The 26,694-nt window shown below is 39.7% G+C and overlaps 1 protein-coding gene across 14 annotated transcripts in view; it reads left to right on the top strand.

Moving 5' to 3' along the window:
* The window catches only part of mybpc2a (myosin binding protein Ca), a 56,846-nt gene that overhangs the window by 15,425 nt on the left and 14,727 nt on the right, over positions 1–26,694 (top strand). For 5 of the 14 annotated variants that reach the window (XM_042391589.1, XM_042391599.1, XM_042391602.1 and 2 more), the window contains exons 2-20: positions 36–71; positions 270–278; positions 433–453; positions 4,643–4,663; positions 4,939–4,956; positions 5,321–5,341; positions 6,901–6,915; positions 7,568–7,651; positions 7,794–7,942; positions 11,097–11,214; positions 11,457–11,508; positions 14,504–14,515; positions 14,815–14,871; positions 14,981–15,153; positions 15,395–15,527; positions 18,693–18,817; positions 22,202–22,307; positions 24,309–24,478; positions 26,517–26,682. In XM_042391589.1, the coding sequence (XP_042247523.1) occupies positions 36–71; positions 270–278; positions 433–453; positions 4,643–4,663; positions 4,939–4,956; positions 5,321–5,341; positions 6,901–6,915; positions 7,568–7,651; positions 7,794–7,942; positions 11,097–11,214; positions 11,457–11,508; positions 14,504–14,515; positions 14,815–14,871; positions 14,981–15,153; positions 15,395–15,527; positions 18,693–18,817; positions 22,202–22,307; positions 24,309–24,478; positions 26,517–26,682 (1,486 nt within the window). Of the gene's footprint in view, positions 1–35; positions 72–269; positions 454–1,703; positions 4,408–4,642; positions 4,664–4,938; positions 4,957–5,320; positions 5,342–6,900; positions 6,916–7,567; positions 7,652–7,793; positions 7,943–11,096; positions 11,215–11,456; positions 11,509–14,503; positions 14,516–14,814; positions 14,872–14,980; positions 15,154–15,394; positions 15,528–18,692; positions 18,818–22,201; positions 22,308–24,308; positions 24,479–26,516; positions 26,683–26,694 lie in introns of those variants that run through there. The other 9 variants (XM_042391591.1, XM_042391592.1, XM_042391590.1 and 6 more) reach the window with 9 other exon arrangements.

Here is a 26,694-nt window from a genome sequence, read left to right as displayed (position 1 = left end):
ACAAATTAATTTACATAATTGTTGTTTAATTGCAGCAGCCAAGGGCGATAAGGCTGCAGCAGCCCCTGCTGGTGAGTGCCTTCATGACATCCAATCTGAGCCCACAAGCTGTGCTCTACAAATCCAATTTATTCTTGAGTTACTCATACACTAATCAGCTATTATACAGTTAAACTATAATAACCACTGAAAAAAAAAGAAATGTTTTAATAAAAGCGCCTCATTCATTTTCTGACACATTTTCCTTCTTTCTCTCTTTTCCTTTTCAGACAAGAAGGGTAAGAAAGACACACTGCATTTAGTGTTTTGTTTGACTGTGTGTCCCATAGATATAACTGTCTGTTGATTATCATCGTAATCATCATCGTCGTCAGTGGCATCATCATCTCTCTCTCATCTCCAAAAATGATATGTGTCTTTCCCCACATTCAGAGAAGCCAGCGGAGGAGGAGGGTAAGACTACACAGATGAAACAAACACAGAAGCAGCGAGCTTCTGTGGCGATGGGACTGAGTGTGGAGATGCACGATCCACACACACATACACACTAACACACACACACACACACACACTAGTAGTTACTGTTCAGTGTCTCTTCGATATTCTTTTATTAGCACCGAGGGCGTTTATTTTAGGTACCAGAGATGCTAATTAAATTAGGTGTTAGGAGCAAAATAGAAGGTGTTTAATTTATGGGCAAGCATCACACTCTATGTATGTATATGTATGTGTGTGTGTGTGTGTGTGTGTGTGTGTGTGTCTATATTTGACTTTCCTATTTTATCTTGGGTATACTTAATTCTGTGGTACAATACACACACATGCAAATTAATCTTTCACATTTGTCCTTCAGCTACCATTGTAAAAGTGTCTCGTTAGCAGTGTTAGCATTCCTCATTTAAACCTTATGGGTGCTGACTACAGGCTGAGGGCTTTGATCAGTGCCGTTCTTCGTTCAATTAAGTACAATTTTAAAAGAGTTGTTCATCACATTCAGGCGATGTGTTATACACTAGAGGGAAGAATTAGCCACCTATTTATTTATAGAAAAGATTTTCAGTTTGCCATAGAGCTTAATGTCTAAAAATAAAAGTTTGCATCATAGTCAGGAGTGACAAACTGATTTAGTTTAACTGCTTTTCCTGGAGGACAAGTCCATTGTAAAACATTGTGATCATATTTTAATATTAAAATAAAACACGGAAGACAACGCTTGTGACTAAAACAATTAATCTCTTCAGGTTATTTGTTTATTCAATTTTGTAATGATATTTTTAAAATGCAGAAATATATTTAGATAGATAGAAAGGTGAGCTAAAGTGTGCCTTATTTAATTTTTAAAGGGGACGCATCATACGTTTTGTGATTTTCTGTTATTTATATATTGTTATATTGTCAGATGTCTGTGTTTAACATGCTCAAAGGTACAAAACTTGAGGTGAACATATATAAAAATGCTCCCTGTAAGTCAAAAGCCAGGGCTTCAACCTGCTCTGAACGCTTCGTTTGCAAAATTACCTCTACTTCCCCGTAGCCTTTGTCGCTGAGGTTGTTCCACTGGTTGTTTCGTCGTTCACTCACATACTTCAGATCAGGCTTGAACATGTATGGATGTATTTGAGAAGTTTATATTTTGAGTAAAAGTGAAATCCGACTACTGTTGTTTGTTTATGTAGCCTCCGGAAGCTGACCAATCAGAACAGAGTGGGCTCATCAGGAGGCGGGCCTTAAAGAGACAGGAGCTAAAACGGCCTGTTTGAGACAGAGGCTGAACTTAGGAGCCGCATAAAGGACCAGAATATGAAAAATAAGGAGTTTTTTGAACTGTAAATCATGCAAAGATATTCCAGTAGAGCTCCAGAATATAAATATAGACTTGGAAATGTGCATGATATGTCCCCTTTAATATAGAGAAGATCAATCAATGTCAGCATCTAAAGCGTCTGTGATATCAGCTTCATTTAAAAATGTATTTCCTGTGGAGAAATTCTGAAACATCCCGATTCCCACTGTCAAAACAATCAATGCCTGACAAAGAACTGACATAGAAATACTGGATGGTTTTGTGAGTTGTTTGCCGGTGACGTGTCGTGCTCTGGACTTTTGTTGTGTCTGTCTGAGTGTAACTGGAGTCATCTCATGATCACGTTCCCAACCTGCTGTAGACTGCAAGATGATGCTGTTTTGTATGTTTGAGAAAGAAGTCTGAGATAGATTGAGGATAGCAGATTGTTCCTCTCATTTAAGGTCACTGTGTGCTTGAAAAAATCCTGACCTTTCAAATCCAATTGGTAGCTGAGGGTAATGCATTCGACTAAATAGCCCACGGCAGAGGATGTACTGTATGTATGTACAGTATGTATGTAGATCAGGTGGAATCATGCTGCAACACAGGATGTTTTTATCTGTCTAACATCAGAGTACAGCTCGTATAAGGATGCAGACACAGGTGAAGATGTTTATGGTGGTTTCCTTTGCCAGTAGCACAAAGAAGATAATGAGCAGCGAGTCCCCTGAGAATAAAAAATACTTTGTTTTACACTTATGTGTAGAGTCTATTTGTGAACGTGTGCAGTTCCAGTTCACCTTGTTAGATTAAATGTCAATTCATATTAAGGAGGAAACAGTAATGGAGGATACAAGAAAGAAAGCAGCGTGTGCACGTGTTTCTGTGTGTGTATATGTGTGTGTGTGTGTGTGTGCAGTAGCTGTCATTCGAGATGAATTATTGCATAAACTTTCTGTGGCTCGCTGAGAGACTGATTAAATGTGTGTGTGTGTGTGTCTGCAGGTGCAATGACGAGGTAGAGCAATGAGTTATACTAACACTGCAACTCACTCTTGTTCAGTTGCTGTCTTCAAAGGGAAACAGCAGCCACCCAAACTTCTACTAAACAGTATTTATTAAAACCAAGCGGCAACTACCACCGCTTGAGGCTGATGTCAATACAGAAGTAAAAGTTAAATGCTGGCTCCAAAAAAAATCATAATCATAAAATCATAAAAAAATGAGTCATAATCGTCTCCATTGCTAAATTAAAGCCCTCTGTTCTCATGGTCATTTTGGAAGTTATTACTCCGTTAATAAGATTTGAAGACTTATAGTAGCTTTGATGGCTGCCGTGTGGGCGTTGATTGACAGCTGTGATTGACAGTCTGCTCACCTGCTGTTCTCCCCGACGGCGGGACTCATCTGAGTTGGACTATTTTGGTAAATTTAATGTAACTTGATTATGATACCTGCCCTGTTAGCACAGTTTAGCTAAAGTAGCTAACATTAGCCCATGTGCGCAGGGCTTAGTGTTCCTAGAAAGCTAGCGTTCGCTTTGGTCCAAGGTAACAAGGAGTGTTTCCTTGCACTCCTTGTTTGGAAGGTTCTGGCTCCAGATGGAAAAGATGGCGCTGACCATATGCTGCAACTCTGGGCTCCAATGCAAACCAACGGTCGACGTCACGCCTTGCGATGTCCATAATAACCCGAGATCAATAAAAACACAAAAGTCTCATTGGACATGGAGAAAAAGAGTGTTTTTCTCCTCCTCCAACATGGCTGACACCACTTTAATCTACTTGTAAGGCCGTGTTCAGACAGACAACAGCACTGTGTGAAAAAATGCAGCCACCTTGTTCATTCAACCGCTGCGTTGGCTCAGCATGGGTGCTGACGTAGAGGGTTTTGGCCAAAAATTTAACCCGGCTCAGCTTTTGCAGCACATGCAAGAAGGCCTATCAAATATATACAAGCACACATTCCTGTTAGATTACTTTGCAACTTGAATGCTGTATTTCAACTGTTTGTCACTCAAATACCACAATGAAACATAAAATGATCGTCGATTCAGAGTTGTGAAATCCTGTCCACTGTGCAGTGTTAAGCCTTCAAACTCTGATAAGCCTTCAAACTCGTGGATCTATTACTCAAACTAACCTTTTCGGATCATATTTCATTGTCTCACTGATGCCTGAACCAGCACAGCTCCCTTAATTCGGGGCTGTTTCTGGTCTGACCTTACGCTAACTCCCTGACCCTTCGTCTCATGATGGTTATACATCCGAACAGAAAACCTTCCCAAACCAGACGTACATAAATTACTTTTCAAACGAAGAGACCAGAACTGAAAGAAAGTCAGATTCAATCCGCACAGACCAGAGAATAATTAGACCAAAATATGACCGTTCCAAAAACCGGTAGACCCGAACAGATCCTAATAAAGAGAGAGCAACGCCGGCAGCAGCATGATGCGTTTACCAATTAACGAGCAGCTGCGGTCAAAAATAGTAGCAATACAGTACATGCCTTTTTTTTTTTCCTTTTCACAGTTCACACTCTCCGTCTCGCCTCTAAAAACACATTTTGCTCCTGTGATGATCATGGGCGACCCAGCATGTGATCAGAGCTAATAGCAGGTACGCTCAGATCTGATTTTACTGGATATAATTTGCATCTGTATCTGACGAGAGCAGATGCAGACGAGAGGTGTCAACGGAAAAGTGATTTTTTTGTGGCAAAAACTGTAAAAGCTGCAACAATGAACAAACACTCGCAACAGGAAAACCACATCATTTTGAGTTGGTGGGAAAAAAAAAAATTAAAAGTGGCTGCTGTTCCCCTTTAAGTTCTCATGTCATTTTCATTTGGCAGAGATGCAGCCTGCTGTAGCGGGTAAGCGTTGTCCTTTTGCTAAATAGTTCTGTTAATTGATGTGTGTGTGTGTGCTCATTGTGCCTTTAATCTCTTAAATAATCATCAATTAATCTCTAAAATGATCAGTAATCTGTAATTCATAGAGCTGCAGTTGGCTCATAAAGCTCCATTTCATCATAATTGTGTGTGAACAGTATATGTGTGTGTTAAATGCTCTCGGTACATTATTATCTGCATTACTACTCATTTGATCCAGTTCATCTGCTTAACCTGTGCTTATTCTTCATTAACAGATGCCCAGCCTACTGTAGGTAAGCGCTTTGCTTTCTGATTAAGTGTGTTTGTCTGTATGTGTGTGTGTGTGTGTGTGTGTGTGTGTGTGTGTGTGTGTGTGTGTGACTGTGTGGGCAATCTCTCTGAAGATATTGTAGTTGTCTCGGTGAATAGGCTTATACATTGTCTTTAATCCGATCTTTGTTGAACTGCTCTTTCATTCATAATCACACACACACACACACACACACACACACACACACACACATATACACACACACACACATATACGTACACATCTCTGCAATCTGACGGGACCAGAGCAGTACTGTGGGAAGTGTTTTAACCCTTCATTGTCTCCAGTTCTCATTTCCATGTACTAACCTGTTTCTTTTCTTTCAGCAAGCAATGAGCCTAGGGATGGTAAGAAAAAAAAACAAAACAAAACAAAACACAATACAACGTTTCCTGGCCTGCTTGTGCTTTCTGTTTTTGTGCTTGCATTGTGTCAAAGTCAAACACCTTGTGTGTTAGTGGACATGGGTATCTGTCACCGACTGTGACAGGCTAAAACTGCCCCCTGCCCCCCTCCACCGAAGCCTGGTATTGCTCTGGTGATGGCCATCGCTGTTGCTTAAGATCACAGGTTGTCACGCAGCAGCAGATGGATTCATTATTGGTTATAAAGCCGTTCATTTGTTCAGCCGCGGTGTTGATGTACAGCTTTGAAGATTTTCGGACATAGGGTGTAATAATAATCACGACTTTATTTATGTAGCTGACAAAAGTGACAAAGTGCCTCGCGGCGGATAGATAAAGGGAAGTAAAACAAAAAGGATGAAAACAATGCAAAGACTGAAGGAGTTTGAGACGCAGAGTTTTCTATCTGGTGGGGCTTTGATGATAAATTGATGATATACTGAATAAGTAATAAAGGTGAAATTACAGTACTATACAATCTATGTATAGTATAATATTTTATAGATGGAATATGTTACTATTCAGATGTAGTATGGATGTGAACTCTTAATTAGACAGCAGGCTTTAAATCCAAAAATCCCAAATTTCTATTCCCAATGATTCCCAGAGCCGAGAACAGTGTCTGGAGTTAATTTCACTGCGCAACCCTCATCCCAAACACAGCAAGTGTCCAATGTAACAGTGTAAGAGTGTAAACATTCAAAAGTGTCCCCTGGGTGCCATTCCAGGATCAGCTTTACCTACTTAGCATTCTAACTGAAACCTTTTAAATCATCCTGAACATCTGAACTTGGATCTGTCCTCAGGGGCACTTTTGATTAAAAGATCAAATTAACTGAGCCCATAAAAGCAGAGAGAGAGAGAGAGAGAGAAAGAGAGAGAGAGAGAGAGAGAGTGAGAGAGAGAGAGAGAGGAAGAGGCGCCGACGGTGTAGCTCTCTGAATTTATGGAGACGCATGACCTTATTTGACACGTGACCCTGGATCCATTCTCTCAGCAACTGTTCTCGTCCAATGGATGTCCACCCAGGGCCCTACTCACTCTACTTGATTGGCGGTCCAATATGCTTTCATTTTTACCTGCTGCTTGTCCGTAATTCCTCTTTTTTCTGTAAAACTTAATGTATGTTTGACTCAGATTCGGAAAGAAGAAGAGAAACAGTTTATGTAGCCTGACTTCAGCACAGTTAAAGTGATTTTTTTGAACTTGATTGTTGAAGACATAACTCATTAACAGTTGTGTGTTTTTTCTTTTTGAGAAAGAAAAAAAAAACAGTATTTGTTAATTAGAGTCAGCAAAAAACGAAGATGTGTTTTTTGGAGTGTGAGAGTACATTGATTTAATGTGTGAGTGTTCCTCACCTGGAGTCAAGATTATCATTGGGCCAATTAACGCTTGTGTTGTTTAACAGCACAGCACAGATACTGTACAGACTGACGTGTTCCCCACTCTCTCTTTCTTTTTTCCACCCCCACCCCCTCCACCCCCCCACCCCGATGCAGAGTTGCCTCCTGATGGTAAGAGAAATGAATACGTTAGCATCTCTGTAAAGCATATCAGCTGACAAGCAAACACCTTACAGAGGTTACATCAATTTACTTGCAACAGAAACAAGCGAACGGATAAAAGAGCAGCTCATTTTTTATTACTAAGATAAGAGCTGATGCAGTTTCAGCTTATGTTCTGTCTGTGTAGCAGAAGATTGCAAAGAGTCAACCATAATGTGATGTCTTCAAAGGTGATCTAGGGAGTTTCTTTTTTCCCTGGGGCCAGTCGGTTCCACAGGGCTCCTTGGTTGCCTGTCATTTGTTAGTGGTCCCAAATGGCTTATGCAGTGTAACAGCAAAGGCAAACATGCTGAATGGTTTTTGCTTTATGTAAAGACTGTTGCTCAGTTTCAGTGCTTACTAACCATAGAAAAGAAACATATCCCTGAGCTTAAGACTTCCTGTCATCAAAATAGACTTATGAAGTTCCCCAAATGATCGGCAAATTCATTGTAAAAGCACCAAGATTAAGAAGAATGTTGATTTGGCGGTTTGCTTGATCTCGTTGTCTCCTGTTGTCGTCTATAAACTGTGTGTTTGTCCTGTGTCTTTATCTGAGTCATGCCCTGATAATGTTTTCTTGTTCTAATTTTGTGATCCCTCTACTTAACACTCACGGCAGAGATCGTACCAGGGGAGGATCCCCAGCTGTCCCAACTGACCGGCCTGTTCGTCTCGAAGCCAGAGAGTGCAACAGCAACAAAAGGTCCAGCAAAATCATCCACTATAAAAACCCTGAATTATATCCAAAATGAAAGGAGTGGCCCACTTAATGCCAAATTCCAGTTGGAGTACAGACAGTTCGTTTGTTTTAATTAATTACTGTGTCTCATCTTTGTTCGTGGCAGGCAAGGACATCACGTTTGTGGCTAAAGTGGACTCGTCCAACCTGACAAGGAAGCCAAACATGAAGTGGCTGAAGGGGAAGTGGCTTGACCTGTGCAGCAAAGCCGGAAAGCACCTGCAGTTCAAAGAGACCTATGACAGAAACACCAAGGTATGCATGTTTACAATATACTGCCTATACCATATACCTTTTATGCATTCCTCACTACACAGAGTATTTCAGCAAACTGGGGCAAGACTGATATGGATTTTTTAGGAGCGATAATGATAATCTTTAACTAAAGCTTTAACTTCTAAATGTATTAAATTGGACATATCATACACATTTTCCAGGTCTATATTTATTGGTTAGCCTCTGGAAGCTGCCTCTCTACAGACCAATAGGTAGAACGAATGTGTATTGGAAAAATTCAAATGTAACCAAACATCTGCCCACAAGTTTTCCTCCTTTGAGGTGCCAACGTTTAAACTCAGTGGTTTGCAACCCGTCCTTGCATCTTTAATTTACCGCCCCAAATAATCAAATAATGGATTTTTATCTAATTTCTTATCTAGTTTTGCAATAAATTACAACAGGGCTGCTCTCTGTGGTGATTTTAACATTCACACTGATGACCCATCCAATGCTCTTGCCTGTGATTTTTTAAATATTATTGACTCAACCTTGTACAACACGTGTATGGTCCAACACATAACTGTAGTCATACTCTTGATTTAATTTTCACCCTGTGTGTAAATGTGTCAGTCTTGGAGTGTCTGGACATACCATTTTCTGACCACAAATGCATCATTTTTTCCTGTGAATTGCAGTCTGCTACTTATGCCCGATGTTATGTGCATAAGGGTCTTAATGAACAAAGTGCCCCTAAGGTTTTGTGTTCTTTTTTCATTTTGAAAACTCTCCGCGTCAATGACCTAGTTGACCGCTTTAAGTATTTATGCTCTTCAACTTTGGATACAGTTTCTCTCCTTAAAGTAAGTTGTAAGTTGCAACCTTGGATAAATGAAAGTACTCGTAGCTGTAAAAGAGAGTGTTGGCTGAGCGGAGGTGGAAGAAAAACCAGTCTTTAGGTCCACTATGTGGCAATAAAGGAGCTTATACTTCATTACAACATGATGGTGAAAGACACAAGAACACAATACTTCTCAAATCTCATATCAGAAAATCAGCGTAATCCTAGGTTTTTATTCAAGACTATTGATCAACTGGTGAATCCAGACCCTCCAAATGGTCCTGCTGAATGTGATGCTGAGTGTGAAAGTTTTTGAATTTATTTTACAGAGAAAGCAGAGTCTATCAGGGTCACTATAAGATCTTGCACAACATTCACTGATTTTGATTCCCCAGAACAAGACCCACAAGAGCCATTTCATCCTGCTTACCCTTACTGAAATTTTTAATATAGTATCTCACACGAAGGTGTCCTCTTGTCCATTAGAGACAATGCCAACAAAGTTTTTAATTGATGCAATGAAACAATTGGGCCCTGGTTGCTCTCAATTTTTAATGGTTCTCTATCCTTGGGCTGCATCCCAGACTACTTTAAAACTGCTAGTGTTCAGCCACTCCTAAAAAAGCCTGGGCTTGACCATATGGCTCTTGAAAATTAACAACCTATTTCAAAATTACTTTTGATCTCCAAAATATTTGAAAAAAAAAAATCATGGCTTAGCAACTGCTGTGGAAGAAAACAGCATTTTTTAAACCTTCCGATCTGGTTTCCGTTAGCATCGCAGCACAGAGACTGCCCTTCTTAAAGTCACAAATGACCTTTTAATGACCAATGATGCTGGCATTTGTTCCATTCTTGTACTGCTTGATTTGCTTGCAGTGTTTGACACGATTGATCACAGCATGTTATTAGACAGACTGAGGCAATGGGTGGGCATATCGGGTACGGCGCTGAGTTGGATCGAATATTATGCAGCGCAATCGTAAACAATCTTACAGAAAATTCTGTGTCCGTTAACATTCATTCTGTAGGTTCAAGAGTCAATTTTGGGACCAATTTTACTCTTTTTATATGCTCCCATTAGGTCATATTATTTGTAGACATGGTGTTTTCTTTCGCCGTTATGCTGACGATACACAGCTTTATGTTCCTGTTAGGCCCACTGATCCCAGTATGCTGAGCTCTTTACAGGAGTGCCTAGCAGATGTAAGAAACTGGATGTCTAAGAATTTTCTTCAACTGAACTCTACCAAAACAGAAATTCTTGTAAATGGCTCCGGCAATACAACCATTCAAATACTGCCATCTACTGAGTACCTGTCTGAATACATTAAGCCTGTTGTCAGAAATCTTGGCGTCTGTAATTTAAACTTTGAGCAGCACATTACAAAACCTGTACAAACATTATTTTATCAACTAAGGAACATCACCAGAATGCAACCTACTTTAAGTTTTAAAGATACAGATACCATTTTACATGCTTTTTACATGCCTAAATAGAAAAACTGTAGAGCGCTTACAGACAGTACAAAACTCAGCTGCCAGGCTTTTAACCAGATTAAACAGGTTTGAACACATCACCGTGGTTTTAGCCTCTTTACATTGGCTCCCAGTACATTTTAGAATTGATTTCAAGGTTCTTTTAGTTACTTACAAGGCACTAAATGGTCTGACTCAATATATCTCAGATGTGTTATCCCCGTACGACCCTGCTTGCACTTTGACATCCTCAGGCAGGGGCCTTCTATCTGTTCCAGACTCTCGGCTGAAGACTAAGGGGGACAGAGCTTTTGAAATAAGAGCCCCGAGGCTCTGGAACACCCTGCCTGAGGAAACAAGGCAGGCTGAGTCATTGGCTTCTTTTAAATCTAAGCTCAAAACGTACTTTTATCGCACCGCCTTCCCTGATTTCACCTGATTCTAAGTTTTATTCTGTTTTATGGGTTTTACTATTTTAATATTTATGTTGTTCTTTTAGTACTGTTATTTTGTTATTGTTGTGTTTTTATTTGTTTTTTATGTGACGCACTTTGCAACTTTGTTTTAATTGACTTAATTATTAGTGTGTAGAATATGTGACTATAGAATGACTCAACTTTTGTGCAGAATGGTTAAAAGGGAATGATAAACATGTAATCAAACAAACTGCATGGACCGACCAGCTGACTGAGCCAACATGAGCCCGATGGAGATGATATCGGTCTCACTGTGTCGTCTGTACACTCCGAGCGTGTGTTTGTGAGCACGTATTGCATATCTGTGCATGTACTGTATATGTGTGCACGGGTGTTCATTTAATTGTGTTGCATATCAACCCATCTCTCTCTCTCTCTCTCTCTCTCTCACTGTCAGATCTACACTTACGAGATGAGCATCATCAAAGTAGTGGATGGAGACGCAGGTGGCTACCGCTGCGAGGTCACCTCCAAAGACAAGTGCGACAGCTGCACATTCGAAGTCTCCGTGCAGGGTAGGTCTGGAGACAGACACTTAATCACATTATTGTCATCTTCCATTCAGCGTATCCACCATTACTATGTAACTGGCTTTGTCAGCCAATAACTCAGTGAGTGCGATACACATTAGGTCCTATCATTTAGTGGCCTGGCGAGGTCATCAGTCCATTATTCCTTTGCTGCTGCTCAAGCCCGCTGTGTAATGAATTAACCAAGCAGAGCCCTCACCAGTCTTTCTCATTCTGTCTGGTTTCAGCTGTACAAGAGGAGCAGCAGCAGCACAACATCTTGGAGGCGTTTAAGCGATCGTGAGTGTCAGTGTCGGCGAGGGTCTACTCAACATGTCACCTGTCACACTGTCTCCCATATGCTCCTCTGTAGATCGCTGCCTGTAGGCATCTGTCAGTCTCAACGAGTGTCTCTGCCCATGTGTCTGTCTTTCCCTCAGTTGTAGCCGACTTTGTACGAGTCAGTCTGTCTGCTATCTCTCCTCTTTCTGTCACGTCTCAGTGCATCTCCCGCCTTGGTGTTTTTGCTTCACCTGAAGTCCCTCATGGTTTAACATCTTATATATTTCATCACATGCCTTGGTGACAGGCTCTGAAGGGACTTTTTTTCTTTTAAATATGTATCTGTTTTCCTCACTATCTATTTCTGTCTCTGCCTGTATGTTTCCTGTGAGTCTGTAGCTTTTTTTTTTTTTTTATTTCGCCTGTACACTGTATGAGCACTGTGTGATCGTAAATCAGCCGACACCTTTGCACTGACACCCTAAGTCTCCACATTTGTAATCTGTGTTTAAAAATATAATTTCCGTCCCTCATTAGACCACGAGCAGAAAGGCACAGGTAAGATGAGAAACGCAACATGTAAAAAGACAGCATCATTTTGTGGTTTAGACAGGATGTCAGCGTGCTTATTTGCAGAATGCTGATATGAGGGAGATAGAGAGAGAGAGAGAGAGAGAGAGAGAGAGAGAGGGCAAGGGAGAAAGGCTGGTGTGATAAATAGAAAGTGAAAAGTTGGTTCAACCTCAAATATGTTGCTGGAGAGATAATGGATGAGTGTGTTAAGCACCTTGTTATGCGTAAGTCATGGAGCTCAACCTCTAGAAGGTAAAGTATGGAGAATCCTGCTTCATATGGGATACTCGCGTGTGTGTGATTCTGTTGCTGCAGTGTCATGAAACAGTAACACAGTACAAGTGATCTGGTCTTTAGGATACTTACTGCTGTTAATTAAGTATTTTTCTGGACTGTTTTCCAAAATTCCAGACTATAAAGTAGTGTGTTTCACGTCTGAAAATAGCCTGAGCTCTCCATCATATGCCCCGGGCTATTTTTTTTCTTCTTCATGTTGTCTCTTTGCTGATTTCAGCTGGTTGGCCGGCTGAAAGGGCTTCAAAGAGAAGCAGAAACTATTCTGTGGAATACATACTGTACGCTGGCACCACAGTCCGTGAGTGTTGCTCACACTGTGTGATGAACAGCGTTTTGACTCATTTCGAGCTTGCATTCGTTATTCCATAGTATGTTTATTCTTGACAGGGAAATGTGTACAAGTGTGTCAGCAAACATGCGGTATTTATACTGTATGGCATGATTACACACACAGATGAATGCCAAAATAAAGGAGACACCAAATGGTAATCATGTCGCAGCTAAAATGCTCCACAAACCACAATATGGTTGTATTTTCCAGCCACAAGGATGGATGAGGTACAGCAGGGTAAGCTGGGTGCCAAGTGTGTGTTTTCTATTTTAGAAAGGGAGGCAGTGATGGTTTAAGGCTTGCAGTTAATGTATTGCAGCCTCAAATGTTTGCACATACAGTAAGATGAGGGCATTGCCTCATTTTGGCCAATTACTTAGCTCTGTCTCCTTCCAGGTTTGTCTTTAAATACTTCTTAATCATAGTGTGTTTGTGTCACTGACACTTGCAAACGTAGAAGAAAAAATGGTTTGCAGTTTTTGTTTTCATAGAGAGCATCAATTATACCTGAATGCAGCAACCGTTCTTTGAATCATTAAATGTTTTTTAATTACATAGGCTGTGAGATGAGCTAACAGTAATATCACAGTAATCCCCAGATCACATAAATGAATTTTTGATGACAAAAATGCCTTTAAACATACAAGGTATAAAACTTGGTGTTTTATGGTTATCTGACATACTGCTGCAGAATCTCCCAGAAGTGCTCAAGTACTGTAGGTTCAGATCTGGCCACAGTACATCGTTTTCATGCTCACCCAACCGTTTGGCCATCACGTGTGTCCTGTGAACAAGAGCATTATAACCCTGGGAGAATTTACTCCCATCAGGATGGCAAGGATAGCATGGATGGATGTTATCCTTGGATGAACCGTTCATCCCTAGGACGAACATGATCACTCAGAATGGCTTTGAATTTATCGGCATTTATCTTGCTCTTTCCGTGGGGTTCAGTGAGCCTCAACCGGGTCAAGAAAACACACTGCATGCTCCGAGGGAGCTGCTAAAACCGTTGACAGTGGAAAACAATAAGCATGCGAGCCTGTGGACATTTATTGGCGTGCGCCACACACAGCACTTGTCACCTTGTTGAGTACAAGAGGGTGACTGATGATTCAAGAACACATGACTAAACTCCCCCCCGCCCGCCCTTCACTTGCATATGTGCATGTAGGTGTAATAAAGGGTTTATGCTGCCGATCTGTAAAGTCTTCGACAGATTGTTCTGCATGAAGCTGCATTTTATTTCTTGAATCTTAAGTGTGTACTACCAATCACCAATGACCATGTCTAAGACTTCCACATCACATCACCACATTCAGCCACATTCATGCTAACAACACCTTTGCTATCTTTAAAAACCTGCGCAATCTGATTGTCATCAAGTATAAATGTCACTCATTGAGATCTTTTATTTGAACCACAGCAGCTAAAGTAAAGGAGAACCACAGTGGGTCTGCTGCCTGAGGATTCTTATACTTGATGCTAATTATGATTAAATATTTGGTTTATCAGCCGCCTTCATGAGGAAACACCAGTTTTAAAATGTCCTATGTATCCCTCATGCATACAAGCATATTTATACTGGTGCTTCCTGTGATATGTGCAATTGTTTGTTTATGTATAAACAGCAAACGCTATGTTGCTTATAGCTTGTTTCTGTCATGTCTGCTGCTTACATGTGCTTTGTCTACTGTGATTGTTGTCTGTCACTTGAATTTAGGGCATGATGGTAGCTTGTAGTCTTCATCAAACGCTCTGCTCTATGTTCTCACTCATCCTATTTTTTTACGTCTATCCGAAAACACACAGGATGAAAAAAGGGTAAGCTCTTACTACAGGCAGCAATTCATTAGAACTCCATTTTGCTGGGTTTATGAATGTGTCTTGTAATTTCTATGCCTATTTATAGGTTTGTGTAATGTGGAAGAAAAGGGGGGGGGGGGGGGGGGGGTGTATGATTGAATGTATATTTGCTAATGCTTTTCTTTCACTATCCAATTCATAAGTGTTGTAAACAGCACAGATTTATAAATGTACCATGACGAGGTAGAACATTAAAATGGATTCACGGTTATATGTGATGAAATTAATCCCCCAGTTCTCTTTTCTTTTAACTCCAGTGGAGATGCAGGTGAGGATGCTGGTGATCTAGACTTCAGCGCCCTGCTCAAGAAAAGGTAAAATCAGCTACATCAACTACAAGAAATGGATTAATCTCTTCCACTGTCTGAAATTTGGTTCTCTGTCTGATTTTTACCTCACTCACAATCACTCATACATACTCAGGGAGAAAAAAAAAAATGAAACGCCCAAAGAGGAAGTGGATGTATGGGAAATCTTGAAAGAGGCCAGGCCCTGTGACTATGAGAAGATTGCCTTTGAGTACGGCATCACAGACCTGAGGGGCATGCTGAAGAGGTTGAAGAAGATGAGGAAGGTGGAGCCCAAGAAGAGTGACGGTGAGGAGCAAAAAAAACAGACTGTGCGCTAGCGAGTGAGGCGGCAGGCAGGAAACAAGAGCTCTCTAGTGCAGTAGGCTGTAAATACCAGCAGCTTTTAACGGCCTCGAGGGAGAAGTTATATTGCTGTGACGACAGGTGGAATGTATGTTAGCATATGCCTGCTTCTGGTTGGCATTTATGGTTTATTTGGCTATTAGAGCAGTGGTTGAACTATACTAACAGGATATTTCCTTGTCAGCTTTCCTGAAGAAGCTGGATCCAGCTTATTCAGTGGACAAGGGCAGGAGGATCCAGCTCTCTGTGGAGGTGGCTGACCCCAACGCTCCAATCAAGTGGCTAAAAAACGGACAGGAAATTAAACCATCAGCCAAGTGAGCCAATTACCACTATAAATTATAGGTGTACTGTACAGGATGTGTGTTTGTGTGTATGTGTACTGAACCATGATGTTTAGGAGAACACTAGAAGGCTTAGTCTGATAATTATTTGCAATTGTTTGAGGTTAGAGTATACTCACTAGAGGGTGCATTTCCATCCAACTGTTTTTATTTGCATTTTCAATTTGAGCTGTGGTAACTGGGGGGGCTTTAAACCAAGGGAATCACTATTCAGACACATGAATGAGGCTCAAACACAACATAACTTTATTGACTAATGGGGAGGGTTGGTAAAGGGGGGTTGAAAGAACTGAAATTCCTCCCAGACTGTGTTATGCTCTTAGGGATACTACATGGATGTGTTGCTTTTTAAGGGCCATTCTCACCACTTGGCCAGCTAATTAGTAACCATCCTCAGATGTGCTCCCTCCAAGACCTCAGGAGCTGACAGTGGTGAAACTGCTGCTTTACCACTATTCCCAGCTGGCACCAATGGGGAGATGGGAGCTGACCAAGGACCTGCTGGTGTGGACCAGATGACCCATCACAGCACATAAAAAAAACCTGAGTGGAAACGCTGAAAATGCAAAGAAAAGAAAAATATATCACCAAAAAGTTTTTACACTAGGCTGAGACGGAAAATTTATTTAAATTTCAATATCAGTTTAAACTTGTGTCAGTTGATTTTTTAGGCCACTTGGGAGGCAAGCTGTCTCTGTCCACTTGGTGAACGTAAGTCCAACAACTCTCCCGTTAGCGCTGTGTTGGGATATATCTGGCTCATCGCAAAGTTAGCTAGTCTCAAACTTTGTCTGTCTGCCGTTTGATGCCGGGCTGGTAGTTTACAGCAGGTTTATCTGAGCATTTTGGCTGAAGACTCCTTGTTGCAGCTGAAAACAATAATATAAGAGTGGTGAAAGTATGCCAAGGAGGCCATTAAATAAACCAAAACAATAACCTAAAAGACGCTAAAAAGGCTCTGTAGAGCTGAGGGGAACTGCAAAATTGGTTGATATTTATCTGTGGGACTCCTTTCACATTATACTTACTCATTTCTATATAAAACTACTGGTTCATACAACTTTAATGTAACAGTATTTTTCAAAATTACCACCAAGACACACTTTGAGGAATACATGTAATGCAGTGTCTCTATGCAAGTGCGACTCTGCAGTGTTTTTGCAGTGGAAGTGGCTGCTTGGTTGGCACATTGTTCTGACATCAGTGTTTCCTTGTAGCATCACAAATTTGTTATTTAACGAGCTAATTGGGACCGCTGTTGGAAAACTTTAATGCTTGCTCACAAGCTAATAGCTAACCTATAGCCTGTATTATTAGCTTAATTAGCTTACCAGTTTGGTTGCTGTAACATCATTCCAATAAATAATAAATAAATAAATGTTAGCAATGCAACACTAAATTGTTAGACTAATTAGCATAATTAGACGCTTCTAATTAACCAGATGTGATTATAGTTTTGTTGTTACTCAGTGTTACTATGCCATGACATGGAAGCATGTAAACCAAAACTGGCCTGAATGAAGATTTAAAAACAAACTCTGACTTGATATAAATGTTAAGTTTTAAACCACTTCAGCTTGCTGATCTCTCTACAGTGCCTCCAGTGTCGCTCTCCTCTTTGCTCTTTTCCTCTCCTCCATCAAAGGCTTCTTTTGCTGTTTTATTGAAGAGGGTACAGCTGTTGTGAGTGGTATTTTTTCAATGGTTCCACCATCTGTCATTATGAATAGTGCCATGCGGTTCATTCAAAGTTCTCTTCCTGTTTTGATTAAGATGGTAAGATGGTTTTTTGCCCTGAACCTAGTCTCTTACTGTAGGAGGTGCTTCCAGGCTCTTTGACCATCAAGCTTTAACTAATCAAATGCTTTAAGTTATAGAGTTAGAGCCACTGGGGATACGGTTTTCCAGTGAAAGAGAAAGAGAGGAAGCCTGCGTTCCAGATATTCTTCGACAAAAACGACTACACTGTAAATTTCTCAAAGCACTTCAGCAAACATGTATTTTGTATTTTAGATTTTTAATTAAGATACTTTTTTTTTTAGAGATCTGTTTTCACTTTGATTATATTTCCAGTCGATCAGTTTCCAAAAAAGACACAAATCTGCTCTGATTCAATGCATGAACTTCCAAGGTGGGTGAAAACATTTTACAGGCTTCACATTGTGGAATAACAGACATTTCTAAAAATATTCTTGAGGATTACTTTAAAAAAATATGGCTGGCAATTTTACTACATTGTACATTTCTCCAAGAACTTCAGAACAAAGTGATATGTAGCACAACAAGCTAGCTCCTGTGCATGCTCAGTGGCGTCTGCCTTACACAGAACTACTCTCCTGAGACTGAAAACGTGATCGCTGTTATTAGTCTTTGGAGCCGTTTCTAAACAAAGTAGGGCGACCAAACTGTTTGTGGCAAAGGAACATGCAGTGGTGTGGCTCACTGACATATTTTTAATACTTTTTGGACAACAACGGAGGTCTACGGCTCAGACGAATAAGAGGCTTTGGATACACGCACAATTCATTGTTGGTTTGGCTCTGCACATGAGATTTGTTTACAATAAGAAAAATGTAGAAAATCGCCAGCTGTAGCCTTAAAGCTATTTTTTGTTTTTTAAAGCTGCAAATGTATCAAAATGTCTGAAAAGCATAAAAACATGGATGCCCTACACTAGCTAACATCATTCACTGACAGTCTGCCTCAACTGTCGCTCAGCTCAGTGATGTGAAGGCTTGCAGCGCGTAACCATGGGAATCTTTCCCATCGCTACCCTCCATCCCATGTGACCAGAATGTAGCACTACTGTAGTCCTTTGATGGTTGTCATCGTGTTTGTACAGAAAACCAACAGTATGTGTGTGTGTGTGTGTGTGTGTGTGTCTGCGTACGTTTTTGAAGGTCTCTAGAGGAATATGTGGATCCCTTTGTCTTGGTCTGTAACTGTGAGTCACTGCGTTGTCTTCAGGCCCTCTGCGTCTGATTGTGGCTGGATTTGCCGAAAGCAGTTATTCATTATTCTCTCTCTCTCTCTCTCTCTCTCTCTTTCTCTCTGTGTGTCTCTCTGTTTCTTTGTTTCTCCTCGTTTGTTCTTTATCCTCCTTGTATAATCTTCCCCCATCATCCCCTGCGCGTCCAGGTATGTGTTTGAGAGCGTGGGCAACAAGCGGACACTCACTATCAACAAGTGCAACCTGTCGGATGACGCAGCGTATGAGTGCGTGGTCGGGGAGGAGAAGTGCTTCACGGAGGTTTTTGTCAAAGGTATATGAGTCACTCTCTTTGGAGGAATCCTTCTGTCAGGAGGAAGAGGGGTTTTTTTTTTTTTTCTGCTCGGTTTAGCAAATGCTGTCATTTGAGCGTTGAGAGGCTTGACAGCTCTGTTCCCTCCTTGTGTTTGTCATTGTTTATTTCAATGCTTTTATGCCACACAGTAGCATGCTGTGCTCTGTTGTCTGCTCACTCATTTTTAATGGGTATGTTGTGAGTGAAATTTTTATGTTTTTGTTTAATGTCATGTATCGTTGTTGTCATGCTGTACGTATTAATGTCTCGTTATATTTATTAGAGATTGACTGATATGGATGTTTTTGAAGGGCAATTTGAATTGAAATATTAATTTCAATTTTACACCAAGAAGTACAACAATTTACTGGTTCTTGTACCACAGTTTTAATGGTTGAATGGAAGAAAAATGATTCTTGACAGGTTTTTAATGGACTATTATATTATATTATATTATATTTGGCATACAGTAACAGAATGACCAGGGAAATGTAATCTATCTATAATTGATCCCATTGGAGAATGATTTCAAATACCGTCCTAATGTATCACTCCTCAGCTCAGGTGCTTGCTGTTTATCTCTTCTGAGTCCTTTTTTTTGTGTGTGTGTGTGTGCGTGCGAGTATGAGAGGATTTAATAGATGTAATTGGGTCTACTGCTGCTTCATTAATCCCATACTTCAGTCTGTGTGCTCACTGCTGCCCGTCCTGTTTTTTACATTATCAGAGCCCATACGAGAGGGTAAGCTCTTCACCACAGACACTGCTTTACATGCAGCCACAGCGTGTGTCTGTGTGTGCGCAGTGGAGTGTTTTTGTCAAGTTTGTATCCATAAAAGTAGATTTCATTCATTCAAACTTCTACCTTTTTTTTTTTATCATTGATTCATCATTAGTTAGGGCAGCTTAGCAGATGACAGCTAGTCAAAACCAGTGTTGTCAATTTAGCAACTGTCTCCCTAGATTTGATTGATTTGATTGATGAAACAATCGGCTTTACTTCAGTTTCTTTACTTTCATTTTTTAAAATCTTGTATATATGGTTACGTTACGATGTCATGAATATGCACATTAGTGCTAGCGACTTTTCTAGCAGGCTTTAGCTACCTCCTGCTGAAAATAGTTGGCAGCACTGGTCAAAACTAGCAGTCACTGTACTTTAAAACAGGCATAATGTACTTACTGCAGGCAAAAACTCGGGCTTTTGCCGTGTCATGGTCCAAACTGATTCTTAGGTGAATGTTGTGTTTCTAACATCAAATTCAATGCTCACAAAACTTTACAAAATGAGTATCAACTCTAAGATGTAGATTCATGATTTATGTTCCTGGCAAGTTTACTTTGTTTGTTACTTTTAGTAGTTTATTTGCTTCACTTTTCCTAATTTAGTCTTTATTCAAAGTGACTCCTGAAGGCGTGTTCGGACAGAAAGCAAAGCAAATTTTGTGCAGTCCATGTTTATTTGGCCCAAACAGCCAATTTACCAGCTATATAGACGTTAGCTGTAAGCTAGCTAGCAGCTGAACATGTGCGGCCATTGTGTGGCTGTGTGTGTGTTTGTGATCTCAAAACTCAGCAGTTATTTCAGTTATTTTCCCTTAGTCTCAGTCCTTTTTAGAAAGGGGTTTCTCCTCACTTCTTCCAGCAATACGCAGCTGAATCAGGTGCATCTCAGGTCAGGGACAGAAAAATTTCAGATGAGAAAAGACTGGAGCACACTGATTGATTTGCACCCTTTAATAATGCAAACAGTCCAACATTTCAACACTACTGTGTCTTCATCAGAGTCGAAGAGGACAAAGGCAAAAGGCAAATAGATAAAGGCCTAGTCAACCAGGACAGATGTACATTAAGTCAGTAGGTAGAAGGTGGAACAAGAATTTAGCCCAATTAGATAATAGATATAGGGGTTTGGAGATTGTTACATTAAACAGGAAAACAAGAATACACAGATCTTTGAGTTACAATAAATCAAGCGCAAGAAATGCATGTTTGGCAGCAGCCACGTATCCTAAATTAGAAGAAGCATGACTAATTTAACTCTTCACTGAGGCCAAAGGGTTCAACTCACTCATTTTGCCTCTTGTCTCTGTATGAAACAACGCTAGATTCATAAAGCGACGGGATAAGCAATAAGGTTTTGCACATTGAAACACTTTCAAGTGTCTTCGCCTCAGTTTGCGCTGCCCTGGTTGAATTTACAACTATTTGTGTCCACTAGCATCTTTCCTTTTACATCATATTCAATCGCACAGAATCTAAAATTGACCTCAAATTTTGTCTGAAAACATCTTTAGAGTTGTAAATATAGAGAATAAAACCTCACACATATGAAATTATTGCTAAAAGTTACACAATTCATCATTTGTTTTAAGAAAAAACTAACATAGTAAAACAATAATATTACAAAAATGGTCAAACATCACATATTCCTGAGAGAAATGTATGTAGGGAAGCCATGAATTACACTAGAGATATCAACTCATTGCACAAAACTTTTGTGAGGCCCGCAGTCAAACACACGTACATGTTTCCGTGGTGCTGTGACTGTGGTTCAGGGAGTTTCTGGGCTCACCAGCTGAGGTTGAAGTGGATTGAGACGTCCGGAGGGGGGGGACTGGATGCTGACGATGACAAATAGCCGAGGCTAGCAGAGCATCAAGCATCACGCCATGTGGTTACACAATGTGACTCCCACCTCCTCAGGAGACTTGAAGTACCTTCCACCTCCACAACACGGGTGTGTTTGGTGGCATTGAAAAGGACTTCAGGAGTATATTGTGCTGTTCTTCATATCCAAAATATATATTCTGTGTGTGACTCTTCTTCCACTTATTGACAATACTAATATACCATACGAGTATTTAAATAGCTGAAGTACAGCTAATTTTACTTGAATGAGTACTTGTTAAGAACCATTATCAAATAAAATTAAAGCTGTACTTACTAGGGCTAAAAAATGATAAATTTTTCCATTAAAATAATCACATTTATGTAATTATTAACTATATTTTTGTAGAAATCAAGATTTTTTCCATATGCCAGGAATTAGCCTAGCTCCAACAGTTGTTGTTTTGTCATGCTCTGTCCAAAAAAAACAGAAGAAGAAGAAGAAAAAAAGAAAAGCATTACTCATGCTGCTCTAATACAGATGTACAGATACCTTCCAGCTCTCTTTATCCCATTTGCATAGTACTTCGTTTGTCCTCCACTCCTGTTTCTGGTCAGTATTACTCTGGTGAGTTACATACATAGTGTACAGTAGGTAATACACATAATACATTAGTACAGGTCTTTAATGACTCAGTGACCCTCCTCTCCTCCGTTTCAAAGTTTGACTCAAAACTTTGGATTTGTCTTCAGAGCCTCCGGTCACCATCACCAAGCTGCTGGATGATGTCCACACTGTGGTGGGAGAGAAGGTGGAGTTTGAGGTGGAGGTGTCCGAGGAAGGAGCCAACGTCAAATGGTGAGCCGGTACAGTTTGTCCTGTGGTTCGTTCAGAAATCAGCTCAACAGGAAATGCATGAGGCATTTAAATATCTACCAGTTCATACCCAGCTTAAACTTAGACCTTTTTGATAAATGCTTAAACAACATAAACAGTGTGATGAGAAACGTCAGTATGTACTTGGTTACTCATCATTACTGTAAAATGTTATGTCAGTCTTGAATGTTTTATTTGATGACGCAAAAGTATTTGAACTTCTAGAAATAAAAATAACATTCATAAATGCCAACTATTCAGCTGTTCAGCCATATTGCCATGACACTGCAAGCTTTTTCCTCCCAGCTAGTAGTTCACTACAGTGGATTTGAAGTTATCTCGTCAAAAAGGAAAGACATTACTATCTACTGTAGTTTCTAGCTGTGCAAACTTTTATATAACAAATAACACTAGCCAGCTGATAGCTTGTGTTTTGTGTTCAGGGCAAACAATGTGCTTTGTACTATTTTTTTACAGTACAAAACATTCAACAGTTTGTTCATGAATGTGGGAATATATATTAATGATGATGCTCTATATGTTTTGAAAGGCTAAATGGGCTGTTAACTGGATAACTGTCTTCACCAGATAAGCACTTGTTATGAGCAGGATGGTTCCATTTACAATTAAAATGTTATCAATATGCTTGAAAAATATAATTGTTTTTGGAAAATTACTGCTGAATTATAATGATTAACTTTTCATTGTAACATGTCCCCAGAAATATTTTTACTAATTATCAATAATGCAGCATCCACATGCTAAAGTATATTTTATTTTTGATTTACAGTTGTGCTCATAAGTTTACATACCCTGGTAGACTTTGTGAAATATTGGCCATTTTTGGGAAAATATGACTGATCATGCTGAAAGTCAGGTGTTTGCCCTCTTTAAATCATAATAACTGAAATAACATATCCTTGAATGTTTGACCTGATAATAAACACACAAGTTGACACATACAGGTTTAAATGGCTATGAAAGGTAAGTTAACACACCTGTGACTTGTTTGATTGTAATTAGTATCTGTGTTTAAATAGTCAATTAGTTTCTCAGCTCTTGAGAGACCCTGCACATTTCATCCAGGGCTGCTCTGACTTTACTGGATACTGTGCAAAAGAACTGTCAAAGGACCTTCGAGAAAAGGGAGTTGAACTTTATAAATCAGGAAAAGGATATAAAAAGATATCCAAAGATTTGAAAATGCCAATCAGTGGTGTTCAAGTTCTGATAAGGAGGTGGAAAATTAAGGGCTCTGCTGATACCATGCCACGGTCAGGTAGACCAACAAAGATTTCAGCCACAATTACCAGGAAAATTGTTCAGGTTGCAAAGAAAAACCCACATGCCACTTCAGTTGAAAGTTGCATGTGGCTGTTTCAAGATGCAAAATAAAGAGGTATGTGAACAAAAATGGGCTGCAAAACAGCCCACTTACAATATGTCAAACAGCACCGAGACGAGCCTCAAAACTTCTGCAACAAAGTTATTTGGAGTGATGAGACCAAAACTGAACTTTATGGTGACAACTATAGACACTATGGATGGTACACATCTTACAGATTCTGCCAGGGTATGTAAACTTATCAGCACAACTGTATTTGTTGATTATTTTCATGATTCATTGATTAGTCGTTTGATCTTTTAAAATATCAGAAAATGGTGAAAATGTCCGAGATGCAACCTAAAATGTCTTGTTTCGTCCCGACAGCAGTCAACAAACCAAAGATATTCAGTTTACTGTCATAGAAGACTAAAGACAAGAAGGAAAATATTCACATTTAAGAAGATTAAACAAGAGGATTTTTAGCATTTTATCTTAAAAATTGACTCAAAATGATTATTCAGTTATCAAAAAAGTTGATGATTAATTTTCTGCCAATCACTTAATTAATTGCAGCTCTACTTATGATCCCTGAAGGGTCTCGCAGACATTCGTTCTCTGTGTGTTTAAGAAGCAAATGTGTATTTGTGTCTCTTTAGGATGAAAGACGGAGTTGAGCTGAACAGAGAAACTGCAGGTTCGAAATACAGATTTAAAAAGGACGGAAAGAGACACATTTTGATCATAAATGAAGCCACGAAGGAGGATATTGGAATGTACTACGCCTTTACCAACGGTGGAGAGTCAAAGGCAGAACTGGAGGTTGAAGGTACTATTTTCTCTGTTAGAGTCATTACGAGTGTTTGATATTTCCTACTAAGGGTGTGCCCGAATACAAATACATTATTCGGCAAAGCACAAATAGTGGTTTTTATATGAATATTTGTTTCCCAGAGATAAAGCTGACACAAGCAAAGTGCTCCATAACCTGTTGTTCCCCTTCAGTGTAGTTTATTCATGAACACTTATGTAACACTTTAATTTTCTAAAATTAAAAGTGTCATAAAAACAAAAACAGGATTTTTAAGCCTCTTTTATTAAAATACAAATACAGATACAAATAATTTTGCTGCCTCAAACAAATACAGATGCAAATACAAATACTGGGATCTCAGCACATCCCTATTTTCTACTAACAAGCAAAAACTTGTATTAAATGCGATTTTTAGCTAAGTGTGTGACCAGCTGTTAATCAGATTTATCACAAACAAACTTTTTCTACAAACACATTTACAAGTCTTAGAAATCAACCTGAAAGTGCAACAATGAAATTACATCTTAAACAAGTTAAACAGTTTGATGAAAACTGCAAAACGTAAAATGTTAATTGTGCTAAAGAGTGAAAAGAAAACATATCCATCCTCTCATGGAGCTGCAGTGAAAACTAACAGTAGCAGAGGCAGTAAGTTATATGATATATTATCAGCTGGTGTATAAAGTGTTTTAACAAGTATTTCAGCCATGGGTGTTCAATTAGGAGCTTAAAGAAAGAGCACACATCAGTACATGTTGATGTTTTTCATTTTGACAAGCATGAAAAGCAATAAATCAGTCATTACTCATGCCATAATTAATACCACTTCATTAATCTCAGTATCAGTAGTTCATCACACTACTTGTCATGGTAATTTTCTTTTACACGTCCAAAATTGATGGTTGGGTCCCGTCTTACCCTTCAGAAATCAGGTTATAATCAGTGTTTGCTGCTGCGGACCTGCAAACCAGATGAGTCTCCTACGTTTTGATTAAAGTGTGAGAAAACATCTGTCCTTCCTCATCGGTTGGAGTCTGGGAACACGGTGCAGTCTGGTCATAGGTCACCATGTGGTCAATGTAAACACGGTGTTGCTATAGATTACCTGCATATAGTACGCCCCAAAATAATGGAAAAACACCTCATTATTGTAGTGTCCCACAGTGTGTGATGTTATAGCTGACATCTACAGGAGTAAAATTACCTGAAGGGAAATTACAACCACTTTTTCTTACCAGATAAGTTCCCAAAATAGATTAACGAATGGCCGGCTGGCTACCAGGATATGAGGCAATTATCTCCTCACAATTTGTTAAATTAAAAATAACATTTTAAAGGCTAAAAGTGAGTTTAAAGGAATAGTTAGACTTTTTTTTTTTTTGGAAATACCTTTATTTTTTTTCTTGCTGAGAGAAGCTCACTGTCATGTCTGTACAGTAAATATGAAGCTACATCAGGCAGCCAGTTAGCTTAGCTTTGCATAAAGACTGGAAACAGGTTAAGACAGAGTTTCCCTGTTTCCAGTCTTTGTGCTGAGCTGCAGCTACAACAAATTCTTAATAAAATTTGGCATTACATGTGACAAATAAATTCCTAATTCCTAAACTACATGCCAAAAAGCATCAGCACAATATTTTCATGACCTTTTACTATGACAATAGCAAACGCTTTATCAAAACAATGTGCACTCTGTCAAGCACACTCCCACATACACATCAAATATGAGTAGAAGAGCTGGTTTCTGGGCTCCGTCACAGACCAGCCAGCAATCTTAGATGGCAACTACTGTAAGCTAACCAGCTGCTTACTGTACAGACATGAGAATGACTTTCATCTTCTGATCTAAGTGTCACCAAGAAAGCAAAAAGTCTTGTTTCCCTAAATGTCAAAAAGTATTAAACTGAATTGAAAAAGATGAGATAAAAGTTCAGAATATTTGCAGCAAAGGTGCGGTGCTGTTCCTCTTGCATTGCATGCATTACTGCAACATTGGTCAGAACAGGCTGTTGTCTGTGTAAACATACATGTAAACACGTCTGTGTTTTTGCTACAGATAAGGAGCTTGAGGTTCTGCAGAGCATAGCTGACCTGACGGTGAAGGCTGCTGAACAGGCTGTATTCAAGTGTGAAGTGTCTGATGAAAAAGTGACGGGGAAATGGTTCAAGGATGGCGTTGAAGTCAAACCCACCGATCGCATCAAAATGACGCACATTGGAAGGTATTATATCAG

The sequence above is a fragment of the Thunnus maccoyii genome, chromosome 18 (genome assembly GCF_910596095.1).
Source record: "Thunnus maccoyii chromosome 18, fThuMac1.1, whole genome shotgun sequence".
NCBI lineage: Eukaryota > Metazoa > Chordata > Actinopteri > Scombriformes > Scombridae > Thunnus > Thunnus maccoyii.
Note: the sequence above shows the minus strand (reverse complement) of the source record. Positions and strands in the feature narration are given on the sequence as shown.